This window comes from Miniopterus natalensis, chromosome 8, assembly GCF_054644295.1.
Source record: "Miniopterus natalensis isolate mMinNat1 chromosome 8, mMinNat1.hap1, whole genome shotgun sequence".
In the NCBI taxonomy this organism is placed as follows: Eukaryota; Metazoa; Chordata; class Mammalia; order Chiroptera; family Miniopteridae; genus Miniopterus; species Miniopterus natalensis.
Genome location: NC_142088.1, coordinates 54,847,259 through 54,861,968, shown reverse-complemented (window position 1 = coordinate 54,861,968; position 14,710 = coordinate 54,847,259). Strand labels below are relative to the sequence as shown.

At 39.8% G+C, this 14,710-nt stretch overlaps 1 protein-coding gene across 6 annotated transcripts in view; it reads left to right on the top strand.

Moving 5' to 3' along the window:
* FMNL2 (formin like 2) overlaps positions 1–14,710 on the top strand; it is a 275,860-nt gene that overhangs the window by 201,085 nt on the left and 60,065 nt on the right. For all 6 annotated transcript variants that reach the window (XM_087819849.1, XM_087819846.1, XM_087819848.1 and 3 more), the window contains 3 exons: positions 10,005–10,113; positions 12,037–12,113; positions 13,743–13,836. In XM_087819849.1, coding sequence (XP_087675975.1) covers positions 10,005–10,113; positions 12,037–12,113; positions 13,743–13,836 — 280 coding nt within the window. The remainder of the gene's footprint in view (positions 1–10,004; positions 10,114–12,036; positions 12,114–13,742; positions 13,837–14,710) is intronic.

Genomic DNA, 14,710 nt, shown 5'->3' with positions numbered 1-14,710 from the left:
GGTCTGGGTGTGAAATAACTGTGAGCAAGCCTCGGAGGCGTGACCAGGGAAGGGGCGGAGGAGGGAGGGTGGGGTGAGCAGCGGCTCAGTGGTAAGACTGCCTGGTTTGTGTAGGAAACAATGAATAGATGAGTCTGGCTGGAGGTAGTATAGAGCCAGCTTATGTAATATTTTGAAAGCCAGGCTATTGAACTGTCATTTTAGCTCACTGGCAATGATTTACTGAAGGTTTGTGAGAAGAGGAGATAATTTAGGGATAAACAAATATTTCTATCTAAAGGTCACAGGAGATAGATGGCTTCATTGCACACTTCACATAGGGATACATCCTGATTAATTAGCCACTTAATGGCACATGCCTTTGACAAAGGGAATATAATGAAAAATCAGAAAATTGAGACTAGTAATGGCTCTCCATTCATATGATGGAAGACTGTTAATTCACTTACTCTATTCAAAAAGCATGTACTGAGACCTTTTGATTTTCAGGTTCTGTTCTAGCTGCCATTTGGTCCTCTAATGGGAAATGTAGATGAACAGAAAATTTCAGTAACTATGAAAAAGGTTCATTAGGAGTTTTGTGTACTTTTTTCTCTCTGTCTCTGTCGCCCTCTCTCCCTTTACCCCTACTTGAACTATCTGGATTCAACTTCTTAAGTTCTGTTTCTTTTGGCAATAGAGAGAGAGTCAGAAAAGTGCTTGACTTTTTTTTAAGCATTATATATTTTATGAGTTTAAATGATAGAAAAAATATGCCCAAGTGACGTCATGTCTGAAGGGTAAGAAAGAGGAAACGTAAAATGCCAAATCTTGGTAAAGTTCTATTAGCCCAGACTTTGGAACCATAAAAGACTAGTACAGTTATGCCAAATTAGGTGACATACCCAGTTGGCACTGCATTCCAGTTGGGTTGTACACTTACATTAGCTTTCAAGGTAGTTCTAATTTCTGTTCTTTATTTATAGGTAGATATTAGTTTGATATCTGAATAGTTAGACTGTTTGAAAATACTTTTTGTAAGAGAAAATATATATACCTTTTCTTTTTCCTGTTACCGTTAGGACCTAGAAATTACAAATCTCACAAGTGTTGGCATGGAAGCTCCGCAGGAGATTTTTGAAATACCTCATTCATTCATTCATTCATTCATTCATTCATTCATTCATTCATTCATTCATTCATTCATTCATTTTTGGCCAGACAGTGAGAAACCCTGGTTAGGTCAGTTCAGGAAATGTTCATTCAGCCCGGCCAGGCGTGGCTCAGCGGTTGAGCGTCCACCTAGCATCCAGGCGATCGGGGTTTGATTCCCTGGTCAGGGCACATGCCCGGGTTGCGGGCTTGATCAATGACTCTCTCATCATTGATGTTGCTATCTCTCTCTCTCCCTGTCCTTTCCACTCTCTGAAATCAATAAAGATATATTTAAAAAAAAGGAAACGTTCATTCAAGGTTCTGCAGTGGTATATTGTCTGTGGCTAATACAGGCTTAGAGAGAGGCAGACACGTACATAACTCACATCCTGTAAAATGTCTAGTGTATACTCTCTCTCTTGAGCATGTCTGTGCCTTTCTCCACCCCGTTCGTAGGCGCGAGCATGCCCGTGCCTTTCCCCCTACATGTTTTCTTTGCCTTTCATTCTCCAAAGCTCCCAGGGCCCTTCTTTTGCCTCCGTAACTTGTTTCTTGAGCCCACACAGCCCAGCTAGCTCACTTCTTCCATGGCTCACTTCTACCTCTGTGACTTTCTAAATGAATTTTTGCCGGTAAAAAAAGAGGAAAATGTCTAAATGCCTAGATATAAGCATATATTAAGACAATAGATGGGTGATCAGATTTCAAGGCATCACTGGGTGAACAGTGACTTCCATGTGAAGGTTTACTGTTTGGTGCTTTGTGGATGTAGATCTCTGAACAAAACCCAGTATTTGATCACAGCTAGCTTTTGCTCAGTAGTAGTCTTTTTCTTGGACTCCCAGAATTATCATAGACACATTATTTATCATTTATTCTTAAATTTATCACCATTGGTTTCTTAATGTACTGCTTTTATTTTTTAATGTGGTAAGAACACTTAATATGTGATTGTACCCTTTTAACAATTTTTTTTAAGTGTACAGCACAGTATTGTTAACTACAGGCACAAGTTTTACAACAGATTTCTAGAACTTATTCACCTGGCATAATTGAAATTTTATATCTGTTGATTAGCAGCTCCCCACTTCCCCTCCTTTAGCCCTGCTGCCACCATTCTACTCTCTGCTTCTATGAGTGACTATTTTAGATACCTCATATAAAAAGAATCATGCGCCATTTGTACTTCTCTAATTGGGTTATTTCACTTAGCCTAATGCCCTCAAGGTTTATGCACGTTGCTGCATGTTGCAGGATTTCCTTCTTTCTTAAGGCTGAATAATATTCTTTTGTTTGCATTTGCCACATTTTCTTTATTCATTCCCATTGATGGACATTTAGGTAGGTTGTTTCTACATCTTGGCTGTCATGAATAGTGCTGCGATAAACATGGCAGTGCAGATATGTCTTTGAGATCCTGATTTTAATTCTTTTGGATAAATACTCAGAAGTCAGATTATAGCAATTCTATTTATAATTTTTTTTGAGGAACTTTCATATATTGCTTTCCATAGTGGATGTACCAGTTTACATTCTCACCAACAGTGCACAAGGGTTCCCATTTTTCCACAACCTTGCCAAAACTTACCTTTTTTATTTTATTTATTTTTTGCAAGTGTTTATCCTGACAGGTAAGAGGTAGTATCTCATGATTTTGATTTGAATTTTCTTCATCATTAGTGATGAGCATCTTTTTATATACCTTTTGTCTGTTCCTTTGTCTTTGGAAAAATTCTACTCATGTCCTTTGCCCATGTTTTAATGGGGCTGCTTGATTTCTTGCTGTTAAATTGTAGGAGTTCCTTATGTATTTTTGATGTCAACCCCTTTTCAGATATTTGGCCAATATTTTCTCTCATTCTGTAGCTTACCTTTTCACTCTAATTCTTTCCTTTACTGTGCAGAAGCCTTTTAGTTTTATGTAGTCCCACTTGTGTGTTACATTCCTAAACATGAGGAAATACTTCAGAATTTCTGTAGTTCCCTTACCATGAGGAGTGGTTTAGGGACATCAAAACAGGACTCTAACCAGATCTGGAAGGGGCATTATACAGAATTCAGCTCCTAACATATACCTGGCAAGAGAAATTCCTATGTATCTAATCTGTAGTCAGGCAAATCCAAGAGAGCTACTTCCCTGGATTTCCTTTGCTCGCCTTGCCATTCTTTTTGTCTTCAGGAGTCAAAAATTCAGGTTTTATCTGCCTTGTCATTTATTAGAATAAGTTGACTGGTTGGTGCTCACTAATCAGTTATTCCGAAGGAGTTTCAGAACAGAGCTGCCTTCTTTCCTTGCAGCACCTGCTGCGAGTGCTCTGCGGGCTGAGCTGCTCTCTACCTGCTTCTCAGGTTCATTGCTACACGCGAACTAGGTGGTTCAGTTGGCAGTTGATGTTTTGTGTATGTTACTTAAAAGGTATTTGTAAAAATTGCTGTGTTGTTTTTTGGGTTTTTTTTATGCCCTTTACTCATACTAGCATTGACTTACACTTTCTTCATTTATTTCATGTATATATAACTACTGGTGCATAAAATTAATACAAGTTGTTAGTCATGTCTCTTTGGTTTTGATCGTAGGTCAGTTTTATAATCTTTTTCCATATTCATGGAACTTTCTGAATTCCAATTGGCAGCCCTGCCCAGACAGTGTCTCATCTTTGAATGCCAGGGTAGCATTTGGTTTTAGTTCAGTGCTTGACGAGATAATAGGCAATTCTCAAAGTTGATGGAGAAGAGGGCCTGAGAAATTTGGTGATGTCAGTTTCCCTATAAGGTTTCTGTGAAAATGGCCTCTTAAAAACTGGGATTTCCTTAAACTCGAGACCTCAGAAAAAATACAGCCCTGAATATCTCTTCCTCATTATTTTTCCTACATATGGCAGGAAAAATAATGGACCCAGCAGCCCAGGGCTGCTTTCTGCCTCTGGGAAACCTCATTTATGTCCAGGCATTCAGAGCCCCAAAGCTCTGCTTGCCCACCTGGGGGAAGAGGGGGTCTCAGGATGGCTTTTAGATAGTCTGTTCCAGTGGTCCAGGCGTTGGGTCACAACCACTCCATAAATATTTTATTCCCCTGTTTTTTCCTTTGAAATCCAAGGGAGTTCTTTTCGATCCCCACATCTCAGGGAACCTGTCCCAACACACCAGAGACCCCCAATTGTTTCAGGACCTCATCAGACCTGTTCCCATCGACTTGAAGGAATTATTACACTTCAGAATGAATATGTTGGGTAGAAAATTATCTCTAAATGTCTGTTACAGAATGTCAGTGAAATGGCTGAGTAGGGACCTCCGTAAATGCTCTCATCCATGAAAGCAATGAGAAAACTGTCAAAATATGCCAGAACTAACTTTTTCTGTACTCCAGAAATTAAAAGTTTTCTGCAATCTGGGGAACATCCATTCAGGAAAAACAAGTGAATCTAAGTAAGAACAGCTAGCCAACGTTGTGGTGTTTTAACTCGCACTCTTCCCCTCCCTCTTCAGTTGCACAGCAGCCTTGAGAGCCAGTAGCTCCATAATCACAGTGCAGACCGTTGGCCTGACAGCCAGTGGAGAGGACTGAATGGAGTTGCAGCTCTCTCCAGGCCCCTTCCTCCTTGTTCTAGGTTAAGCTGTGATGTACCAGGAGGCTTGAGGACTAGTGAAGAAGCCAATTTCAAGTCTCAGTTAAAGGAACATGCCCCATCAGCTGTTGACAGAGTCTGGGAACACTCAGGACGTACTACATGGCCCAGGACTAAAGCTCATCTGCTCAGTTATCCATAGAGGACCACACAGACACCAGTGCTGCCTGGCGTTGGGCCTTTCTAATATGCCCCTGTGAATTGGAGGGACAGTCTCCACCCAGTGTGGCTCTGTTCAAATGGCCTCTCTCTGTAGTTTTAGTAGCCTCAGTAAGGAAATCTTATAGTAACTGGTTTCCCTCTATGTAATTGGGTGCTGGACCACGTGCCCAGGGTATTGGTTTACAGCACAGGCACCCATACCTCCTGCTGAGCTATCAGCTTGATTCCTGTAGAGCTCAGGTCTTTGTGGGAAGTGTGTTCAGATCGGTGAAGTAGGAGGATCAGTGCTTGTGAAAGGTGAAGCTAGCTTAGCCTGAGGGCTGTGCCATAGGACCGGATGCTGGCCGCCTTCCATACCCTTGCAAAGACTGTATATTGAATTATATTTACTTGTGTTAACATGATTATGCAACAGCCCCTTGTCCATACAGTACTTGGCTGTTATGACTAGTGTCATTTGAGCTGTTTGAATTTTCAATTGGTGACTGATTATTGCTCTGATTTCCCAGCCCTACATAAGGGAATCGCTGTGACTCATACACCTGGTAGAGTTTGGGGGCACTAATCAGTTACCCTCATCCTTTCCCCTAGAAACTGTTAAGCGCTGTGTTCTGGCTTCTCGACATCCAGGTGGACATACGCAGCACTGGGAGTCGGATTGTCAAAGCTCAGTTTTTCTGATGGTGATACTTGATTTTTTGGTACATGTGTTGTGGAATGGGGCCTCATCATAGAAACCCTAACCTGTGCTTTGTGAGGGTAGGTCAGGAGCAGCTCTGCACCTCGGAGGCCTTCTCGGAAACATTCCACGGGGAGGTTGAAGTGGGAAAAGCACTGTGGTCACATTCGCCACCCAGTCCTCTGTCTTTAGGGGGATCTAAACCTAGACCTCTACAAGGGTTTTTTTTTATGCAATGTTCTTTTTCTTTATTTGGAAAATATTGCACATGCATCTATTGTAGGACATTTTAAATATAGACAGAAATAATGAATGGAAGTATCTTGTCATTTCACCGTTCGAAGAACCATAGGCAGGTATGCTTTAAGTCTGCGTTGGTAATGCTGCATGTTCACCTTGTTCATTGTTATGTCACCTTTATAATACCCCACAATTTGTCCATTCCTTTTAGGTTTATTTCTTAAATTAGGGCCCCATTTAAAAACAACTTTCATATGCTTAAAGACAGTTACCGAGAGCAAATCTGTCTTAACTCGGTGAAGTCTGGCTTGATTCAGAAAAGGTTGACTCTGTGGGGTTTTTAAGTAGGATGCTTTGCAAAACACGTTTCCCTTTGAGGAGGTGTGAGTGCCTTCACTCCACCATATTGTGCTGTGCAGGTGTGCATATTGTTATTGAGTTTATTTTACACATTTATGATGTGTATGCAACATACAGGGTAGGCTGAGCACGTTGTAATACAAGGGCTACAGTTAATCGTCATCGGTTGCTTCTAAACTAGATGGTAAGGCCTTGAGGGCCAAAACCACATTGGCCCTTCATTTTCCCTTAGCACTTAGAGTCTAGCACAAAGACTAGATGCTTCATAAAATCAACTCTGGGGCTTCAGTAAGAGATTTGGTTTGATTTCTGTGCTGGTAGAGAGCACCAGAGGCCAGTTCTTCTAGATTGCTCGCCTTGTCCAGATGTCCTAGTCGTGATGAAGCGGCTGCGCCAATTGTTAGTCCTAATGCGGTTGGTATTTTGGAGTCAACTTGGGGGACTCTGTTAAAACCAGCTCCACAGGAATAGGTTTTTTGGGTCGTATCACTGTTGTGCTTTGTAGCTGAACTTAAAACCTGTCCCAAAAGTAAAAAGGTGTAACAGCTTACTCACATGATAAAGCAAATAAACCAAATATCTTAGTATATAGATTGTCAGATTCAACAAAATGCTGAAGAGTAGATTAATGTACCTGCTAACCTGTGGCACAGTCCCTAAAATCTAGCCTTGGAGGTTTAAGGTGACCCTAAAGTAAGTCCTTTGCAAATATTGTATTTGCAGAGGTAAAGAGTTGTGACTGTAACCAGATACATTTACTTAATGGGAGAAAATTCTTTTAGAATGTGTACTTCAAATTACAGTATAGAGCAAAATTTCCTATTAAGTTAAAAAATGTTTTTCACTTTCCTGGGAAGTGATATAGGATAAAGATATGAAAAGAAAACTTTGCTTACCAAGTGGAGTGGTCACTGTGTTGAAGAAGATGCTCAGATTCTTCTAGTCTCAGCAAACTAAGCCTGTCTCCTGCATGGTGACGTGACCCCGGAGTGGGGGGGGGGGGGGGGGGGGAGAATGACACCTATGGAGGACTGAAGCAGAAAATGCTGTCGGGATGACAGATGCGAACGTTTGACAAGGAACTTGTCAGCACATATGGCTGTAGGCGGTAGCTTTTCCACGTGATAACCAGACAGATTGTCAATGAGTCAGGTTGAGAAGCTACCCGTAGAAAGTGGCTGCCCTGAACTGCAGTGAGGAGATGTAGGGTCTGGTCTGGTCTCACCTCATCTCTTCTCTTTTTCCTATTTGCTATAAGGAGCTAACTTCTTCGGGTTTCAGTTTTCTCATCTGTATCAGGAAAGGTTGATGTAAGTGATATCACAGATCTCCTTCAGCTGTCATTGCTATGACTTTTGTTCTTACTGGTAGTGATGGTGGTTTTGTATTTATTGCAATGCTATGATTTTAAACACAAGTTCAAATGTTGCCTTTAATACCCACTCTATTTTTATATAATCCAAAAGTTAGAGAAAAATAATTTTAGATTAAATGCCGTGCACTTAGTAAAAAGCTTATTTAGCTCTATTATTTTTAACCAAAGACTATTATTAATAAAGAAAATACATTGTTTTTATTTATCGACATCTTATATGTTGTATATTTTCTAAACTCCTTAAATATTGATAAATATACGTGCTGTTTATATTAAACATATTTTAAATGTTGACCCAGAGTATATATTTGTGATTAACCACCTACTATAACAGAGAGAAGCCTTTTGTGTTAATATTTAGTAAATAGAATACTATCCTAATTAATCCATTTTTGCTGGTTTCTGCAAATAATGACAAAGACATTTTGGCTTTTAGAGTCTTATTACAATATAGCTGAAGAACTAGATTAATAAATAAAAATAAGGAACCTGCTATCTTACATTACATCCCTTTGGAAACACCATAAATGTGTAAATTTGATCTACTTGCTGGAATCATTGAAATTTACTTTGAAGTGATGCAGAAATGTGTGACTGTGTAGAATTACCTGTCCCACCTTCCTTAAAGAGTGGTTTGCTTTTGTCAGTGTATCTTCTGCAGTCATGGCTGCACATAAACAACATTTGGCAAAGGACGGTTGATTCCCTTGACATCACCTTTTCTTTTTAAACTTACTCTTCGATACTTTTACACTAGTAGCAATTGCTTTTAATTAATCATGACAACTATCCCTCTAACCTATTATATACCTAACAAGTGATTTCACTGAAGAACACAAAGCTGAGGTTAAAATAAGAATAGTAGAGGAAGGGAAAGAATTTCAGATGTAGACTAAGAAGATCACACATTCTTGGGTCAGACTGGTTTGTGGTCATTGTTTGAAGGTGCACCGATCTCAGTGAGACCTCCACCAAGTGTGTTAGCGGTTGTGCTTCGGCTGGGGTTAGGGCAAAGTGACACATTTTAAAGTCACATTTTAGATGTTGAAGTTGGGCTTACAAACATCAAAATCTGAATTTGTTTCCTTAACTTGGTTTTGCATTAAAAAATGAATTGGGCCAACTTTGTTTGCTGAAATTTTATTTCCCAGTGTGAACAGTGTGGAAGCTCTTGAATAAAGCATTCTTCTTAAAACTGGCGTGATGAGCAAACTGTTTTACACATTCAGCTATATTGAGGCAAGGGACTTATTGAAGTGTTTATCAAAAATTCATTTGGCTCATTAGTAGGCTCATGTGAAAGAATCATCTTTCTTCCATTTGAGAGTTTTTCAATAGAAAATAAAATTTAAACAGGCTGCTCAGCTGAACAGTTTCAGGCAAAACTGTGAGTTCAGTCTTCAGCTCTGAGCCTGCACCTGTGGGACTTTTGAAAACAGTATTAATCATAACTCCCTCAAAGTTTTAAATTAGTTCAATTCAAGAAGGAAGGGCTATGGCTTATTTTGTGGCACACTTCTGTCATTGACTCCGTCAATAGGAAAGTAGTTGACAACTTTTGCAATTGGCTTTATTGCAGGCGTGGAGGTGCAGGGAAAACCACCCAGGGGCAGTCATTTACAGCTCACGGTGAAGCCTTCAGCCTTGTCATGTTTTCTACTTGCACCTGTTACTTTACATTTCACTTCTTTACTACTTGCCGGCTCTTATAAATCCAGACAGAACTACTAAGGCTTAGCCATGTAGGGTCTCTGGAATGGATCCTAACATTGAAACATCTTAACCCTGCGAAATATCAGCATATTACCCTCCAAGTTTCAGCTGTCACACCAGGCTGTAGGTGAGGGATCAGGCTGTGGAGCCATTTGTTTACTCTTAAGGCTACTTGTACCATTAAGGTCAAATATCACAGGCTGATATCAAAGTTGCTAATGTATGACCTTGTCTAGGCTTAAACTGTGAATCCTGGACTCCTGAAGAGCACTCATGGGAAGGTGCAGTTAAAACAGTGTCAATGATTGGAGGTCTATATATGAGCTAATTATATCCCTTCACTTACTGGCAAATGTAGTCTGCATGCATGTTGCCTCAGATCACCTTTGCAGATCCTGCTTGGCTTACTGATCAGGAGTTGGGGACTATTGTTGAATCTCATGTACAGTCTGATTTGTTATATGGTTGAGTGGAGTTGAGTTTTATTGTCCATAGGTATCTGGTCTGACAAATGATGACCAGTACACAGAATTATGCGGGCCACACGGTCTATAGAAATAGCTTTGTGGCGATGGGTTTATTGTTGGTGGTTTTGACCTGCAATCCTCAATTACGTGCAGGCAGAGGTAGAGAACAACATCCATTTCTTAAGTGCATGTGCCCATGTTAAGAGTGTAACCTATCGTTTTATAGAAGTTTCCCTTTTTATTTGCAGATATAATACTTTGCCAAGCAGAAGAACCTTGAAAAATTCAAGATTAGTGAGTAAGAAAGATGACGTGCATGTCTGTATCATGTGTTTACGTGCCATCATGAATTATCAGGTATGTTTGTGTTTCTGATCCTTGAAAAAAATCTGAATTTGTCAGACTCCTTTCCTGTTCTTTTTGGGTTCCTTGTATTTCTATTTGAAGTAAATATCGGGATTGAATGAGATTCTATTGAAAAAGAAAGATCTGATTTGTTCTGTAATGCTCAAGATTTAATTCATTGCCCTCATATTTTAATTAGCACTTATAATGTATTTAAAGGGAAGCTGTGTCACCTCCTACAGTGATAAACTTGTCTAGATTATTTGCTAAATGTTTATGACTATTTAAGACAGTACGCCTTTAGTTGTGGGCAGTAATGGGACAACTTTAGAACATTAGGATTGAATAGACTCACACACTGGGTTGGTCATTGGTTCTCAAAGAGTTCAGTGGTGAACAGGCAAGAAGTTATGACTATGGTCTACTGGACCCAATGGGTCCTGATATTTATAAGTACCTTGGAGGATTCTTGTTAAAAGTGCAGATTCCTTCTTCAGTTGATTGTGATGTAGGTTATCTCCACTCTGAGAAACACTGGGAGAGAGAGCGCAGTGTGTGGGTTGGATTATAACAACAGAGTAGAAGTTAGAGCCTAGAATATCTAGGGTGAATGGACATGGTCAAGGGTATAATTAGACAAGCAAACCAGGGTGAGAATTAGAAAAACAATTCATATATAAAAATAGGATTTGATTTCCATTGATAAGGATGCTACAGGTGGGTCCAGGAAGAAATGGGAAATAAATGCCACATAGAGCAGGAGTGGGGGACCTTTTTTCTGCCAAGGGCCATTGGGATATTTGTAACATCATTTGTGGGGCATACAAAATTATCAACTTAAAAATTAGCTCTGTAAAAAGCTCCTAGATTTATTGAATTTCAAGTCTCATCGCAGTCGCCTTAGCAGGGCCAGGCCAAATGATTTCAAAGGCCATGTGCAGCCCATGGGCTGGACATTCCCCACCCCCCCTGTAAAGGATAGCAGAGACATGAGGCAGTAGTTGGACACTAGTTGTAGGGTCAAGAGAGATTTGGTGGTGGTGGTTATTTAGGGTGAGATCATTTGCTTTGTGTTTTTATGTTAATGGCTGTGAATCAGAGAGGGAAAAATAATGATGGGGGATGGGACAACTGCTGTAGTAGGTACTCTTGAGCAGGTGAGAGGGAATGGGGTCCAGGGCTCAAGTGGAGGGATTCCCCTTAGCTTGGAGCCTGGGAGAGTTCGTCTTTAGGAAGAGGTGAGGTGGTCGTCGCAGGTCTGCGGGGGAGGATTCATGTGATGGTGAAAGCTTTTGGAAGATTTTTTCTGCTTACATTTTCTCGTGTCATCGGAAATAAGGTCATGAGCTAGGAGTTGAGTTTAGAGGAACAGGAATAATTCCTCAACTCAGCAGAATCAAGAATGATTCTGGAGCCCGTTATTGCACTTGCTTCATTTTGTAGAAGGAGGAGGTAACATGCCTCAAAGCAGCACACGTTTTCTTGGGCTTTTGGTCCTGTTCGCTGTGGCGCAGAGAAGGGACTGGATGCAGTGGTTATTAACCCTGGCTAAGCACTCTGAAAGTTTGTAAGAATGCTCAGATGACAGGGTCCTGTGCATAAAAGTCAACGTTTTGTTTTGTTTACTCTTTCAGGTGATTTTAATAAGCAGCCAGGATTGAGAATCACTGGTTTGGAGCTTTTTCACCATTTTAATAAAGAAAAACATGTAGTTCACTCATAAACAATGAAATAGGGCCCCTTGATAGTAGCATCATTCCTGAAATTTTTCTGGGAAATATGTGCAGATACTGATGTACTAGAGACATAAATGCATTTATGATGGTAGAATTTACATTCGGTAGAAACTTCAGGGTTTTGTTTAAACTTATTAACATTGACAATCCCTAGGCTGACTCCTAATGCTTTGTCTCCCCCCACCCCCTTTAATTTCAGTATGGTTTCAACATGGTCATGTCCCATCCACATGCTGTCAACGAGATTGCACTAAGCTTGAACAACAAGAATCCAAGGTAAGCTTGATTTGTAATGTACAAATCTAAATCTAACTAGGGAAAGCAGAGAGCTAGTTAACACTTAACTGAGTTAGAGTTTGGAAACTTGCAAGTGTGACTCTCTGAAATAAGATCGCCAGTGGACACCTTGGCTATGCAGACCAGCTAAGCTACATTCTTACATGTGGTGACAACTCTAGCCCTTCTCTCTTCTTTTTAAGCTTCGATGCCTTTTGAGGCCTAGTTCTCAGCATCCTTGCAAATTTAGTAAAATTTAGTGGAGAGCATGAGGTTGTCAGTACTGATACAGACTTAGCTACACCAGGTATTGCCGAAGGCTAACTGGAACCACAATCTCTTGTCCATGCTTCACTTGCAATATTTAGATATGTAGCTTTTATTACCAAACAACAACAACAAAGAAACAAACAAAACAACAACTGTGCCTGCAGTTTTCACTTTCTACTCACTTTCTATAAAGGCCAGTGCCATGTATTGTTCCCATCACATTACTTCTAGAAGCCTGCCCTCATCAGTTTATTTTAGTTATTCTAATGTGCTTGACACTCTGCTGAGGCATTCTGCATTCGAAATGTTACTCCCTTTTAGAATACATATCTGAAAACTGTTACTTCAGGTAAAGAAATCTGCTTATGAATTAGATCCTTTCTGATTTGGATTGGGCTGCAAACCATGTTTATATTATTATTTCAAACTTCCCTGGATTAAAGCTTTTGCATCTTGTGTTGCTTCCATGGATTGCTAGGATCCCAAGTGGCCCTGCTTCTGTGTTCCTGCCTTCCTCCCACAGGGAGGTCACTGTTCATTTTCCTTAAGATAATTGACACTGTGGGTTATCAGAAAGGTCTTTGTTTAGAGGTCCGTAATAGCTTTTATTCCAGAAAATGATGAAACACTGAAGTCATCTCATGATGAAAAAACAATGCTGTCCTTGATATTGTGTTAAAAAACTTGGAATGTATCTCTAGGTTGTCCTTCTAAAAATATTTCAGACAGTTTTATTTTCTTTCCTTGAGTCACAGAAAATATTCTCCTATTAGTAGAGCTGAAATCGAGCTCCTTTCAGATCTCCTGCAGAAGAAGAAGAAACGATGGAAACTTGCATTGTCATAGGGGATTTTTATGGCACCGTGTGCAAATTAACAGATGTGAAACGTAGGACGTTAATTTCAATTGATTTTCAACTTTGTTGGTAAATGTTATATCTCTGACTCTAAAACCAGAGACAATATGTAACTAGTGGCTTGTTTTCCTGAATATTCCCAAGTTCCCTATTGTCTTTAGCTCGCTAATAAAACTGTTTCAGCCACACTGTACTGAGTCATCTGATGACGGGACTAAAAGACTAATCTTTCCAAAATTTTCATTAGTGAGTAATTTGTAACTTAGAGAGTGGTAAAGATGCCTTCCAAATTTGCTACCTGAGATAAATTACATCTCAGGTAGCAAATAGAGGTAAGTAAAGCTTTAAAAAATATGTACTTTAGTATAACTATACCTTAGTAAAAGTTTAAAAAACATATACGGACTAATATTTAATTATATTGATCTTAGAAGAAAGGAACAGCTGATCATATTGTCTCTTTCACTGATTTGTGATTTTCTTTTTTCTTCTTGTTTTGACAGAACAAAAGCCCTTGTGTTGGAACTGTTGGCAGCCGTTTGTCTTGTCAGAGGCGGGCATGAAATCATTTTATCAGCATTTGACAACTTTAAGGAGGTAGGATACTTTTCAGCTTTAAAAGGAATCCTCATACAAACATCTTCTATTTGGACATCTTTGAATAGAATGATTTAATCTTTTTATTTATTCTAGGGCCGAGGGGGTATAATAGTTACTTTTCTAAGACGTCAGTGAGGGAGTAGTAATGAACTTAGTCTAAATTGCTTAAGTGGAATGGTGTCTCATTTCCAAGAAAAGTTAAAAACTATTTGCAGTACTCATTTTCCTTTGGAGAACATGGACTAGCCAATTTGAAAACAGGTTTTGTTAAATGTATGTGGTTTTCATTATGGTTGATACTTGAGCATCCACCATATAAATTTCATGAACTCTTTCATCATAGTTATTATCCTCAAATCATATGTATGACCATTACTTTGCTGGGTGGTAAGAAAAACTTATCAAATATATATGGCTCAGGAGAGTGCCTGTTAGCTCCCTTAGTATGTGCCCAACATCTGAAGCTGCTTTGAAGTGAGACATTGCAAAAGTAATTGAAGTCACTTGGAGCCCCAGGTTACCATGGGAGCCTCAGCCAAGTTGTGCCTTTTCTGGCAATCCCATTGATTCCAGATGCTTCTGGATTATAACCCAAGCTAGATTAAAATCCAGATCTCAGAGCGACTTTCAAACTCCCATCTTTCCTGGGGCCTCTGGAGTAGAGCCCAGTCGGTATTCATTGAAGACCTACCATGAGCCAGGGGCTGTGCCTGGCACACCCAGGAAATCATTGGATTCTATAAGAACATCTGTGAGGCTAATATTAATATCTCCCTGTTATAGAAGAGTAAGATTCCACATACACTGTTTTCCCTTGGTCACATATCCGGGTAAGGGACAGAGGCAGGACCAGGATTTCGTGTTCCTTATT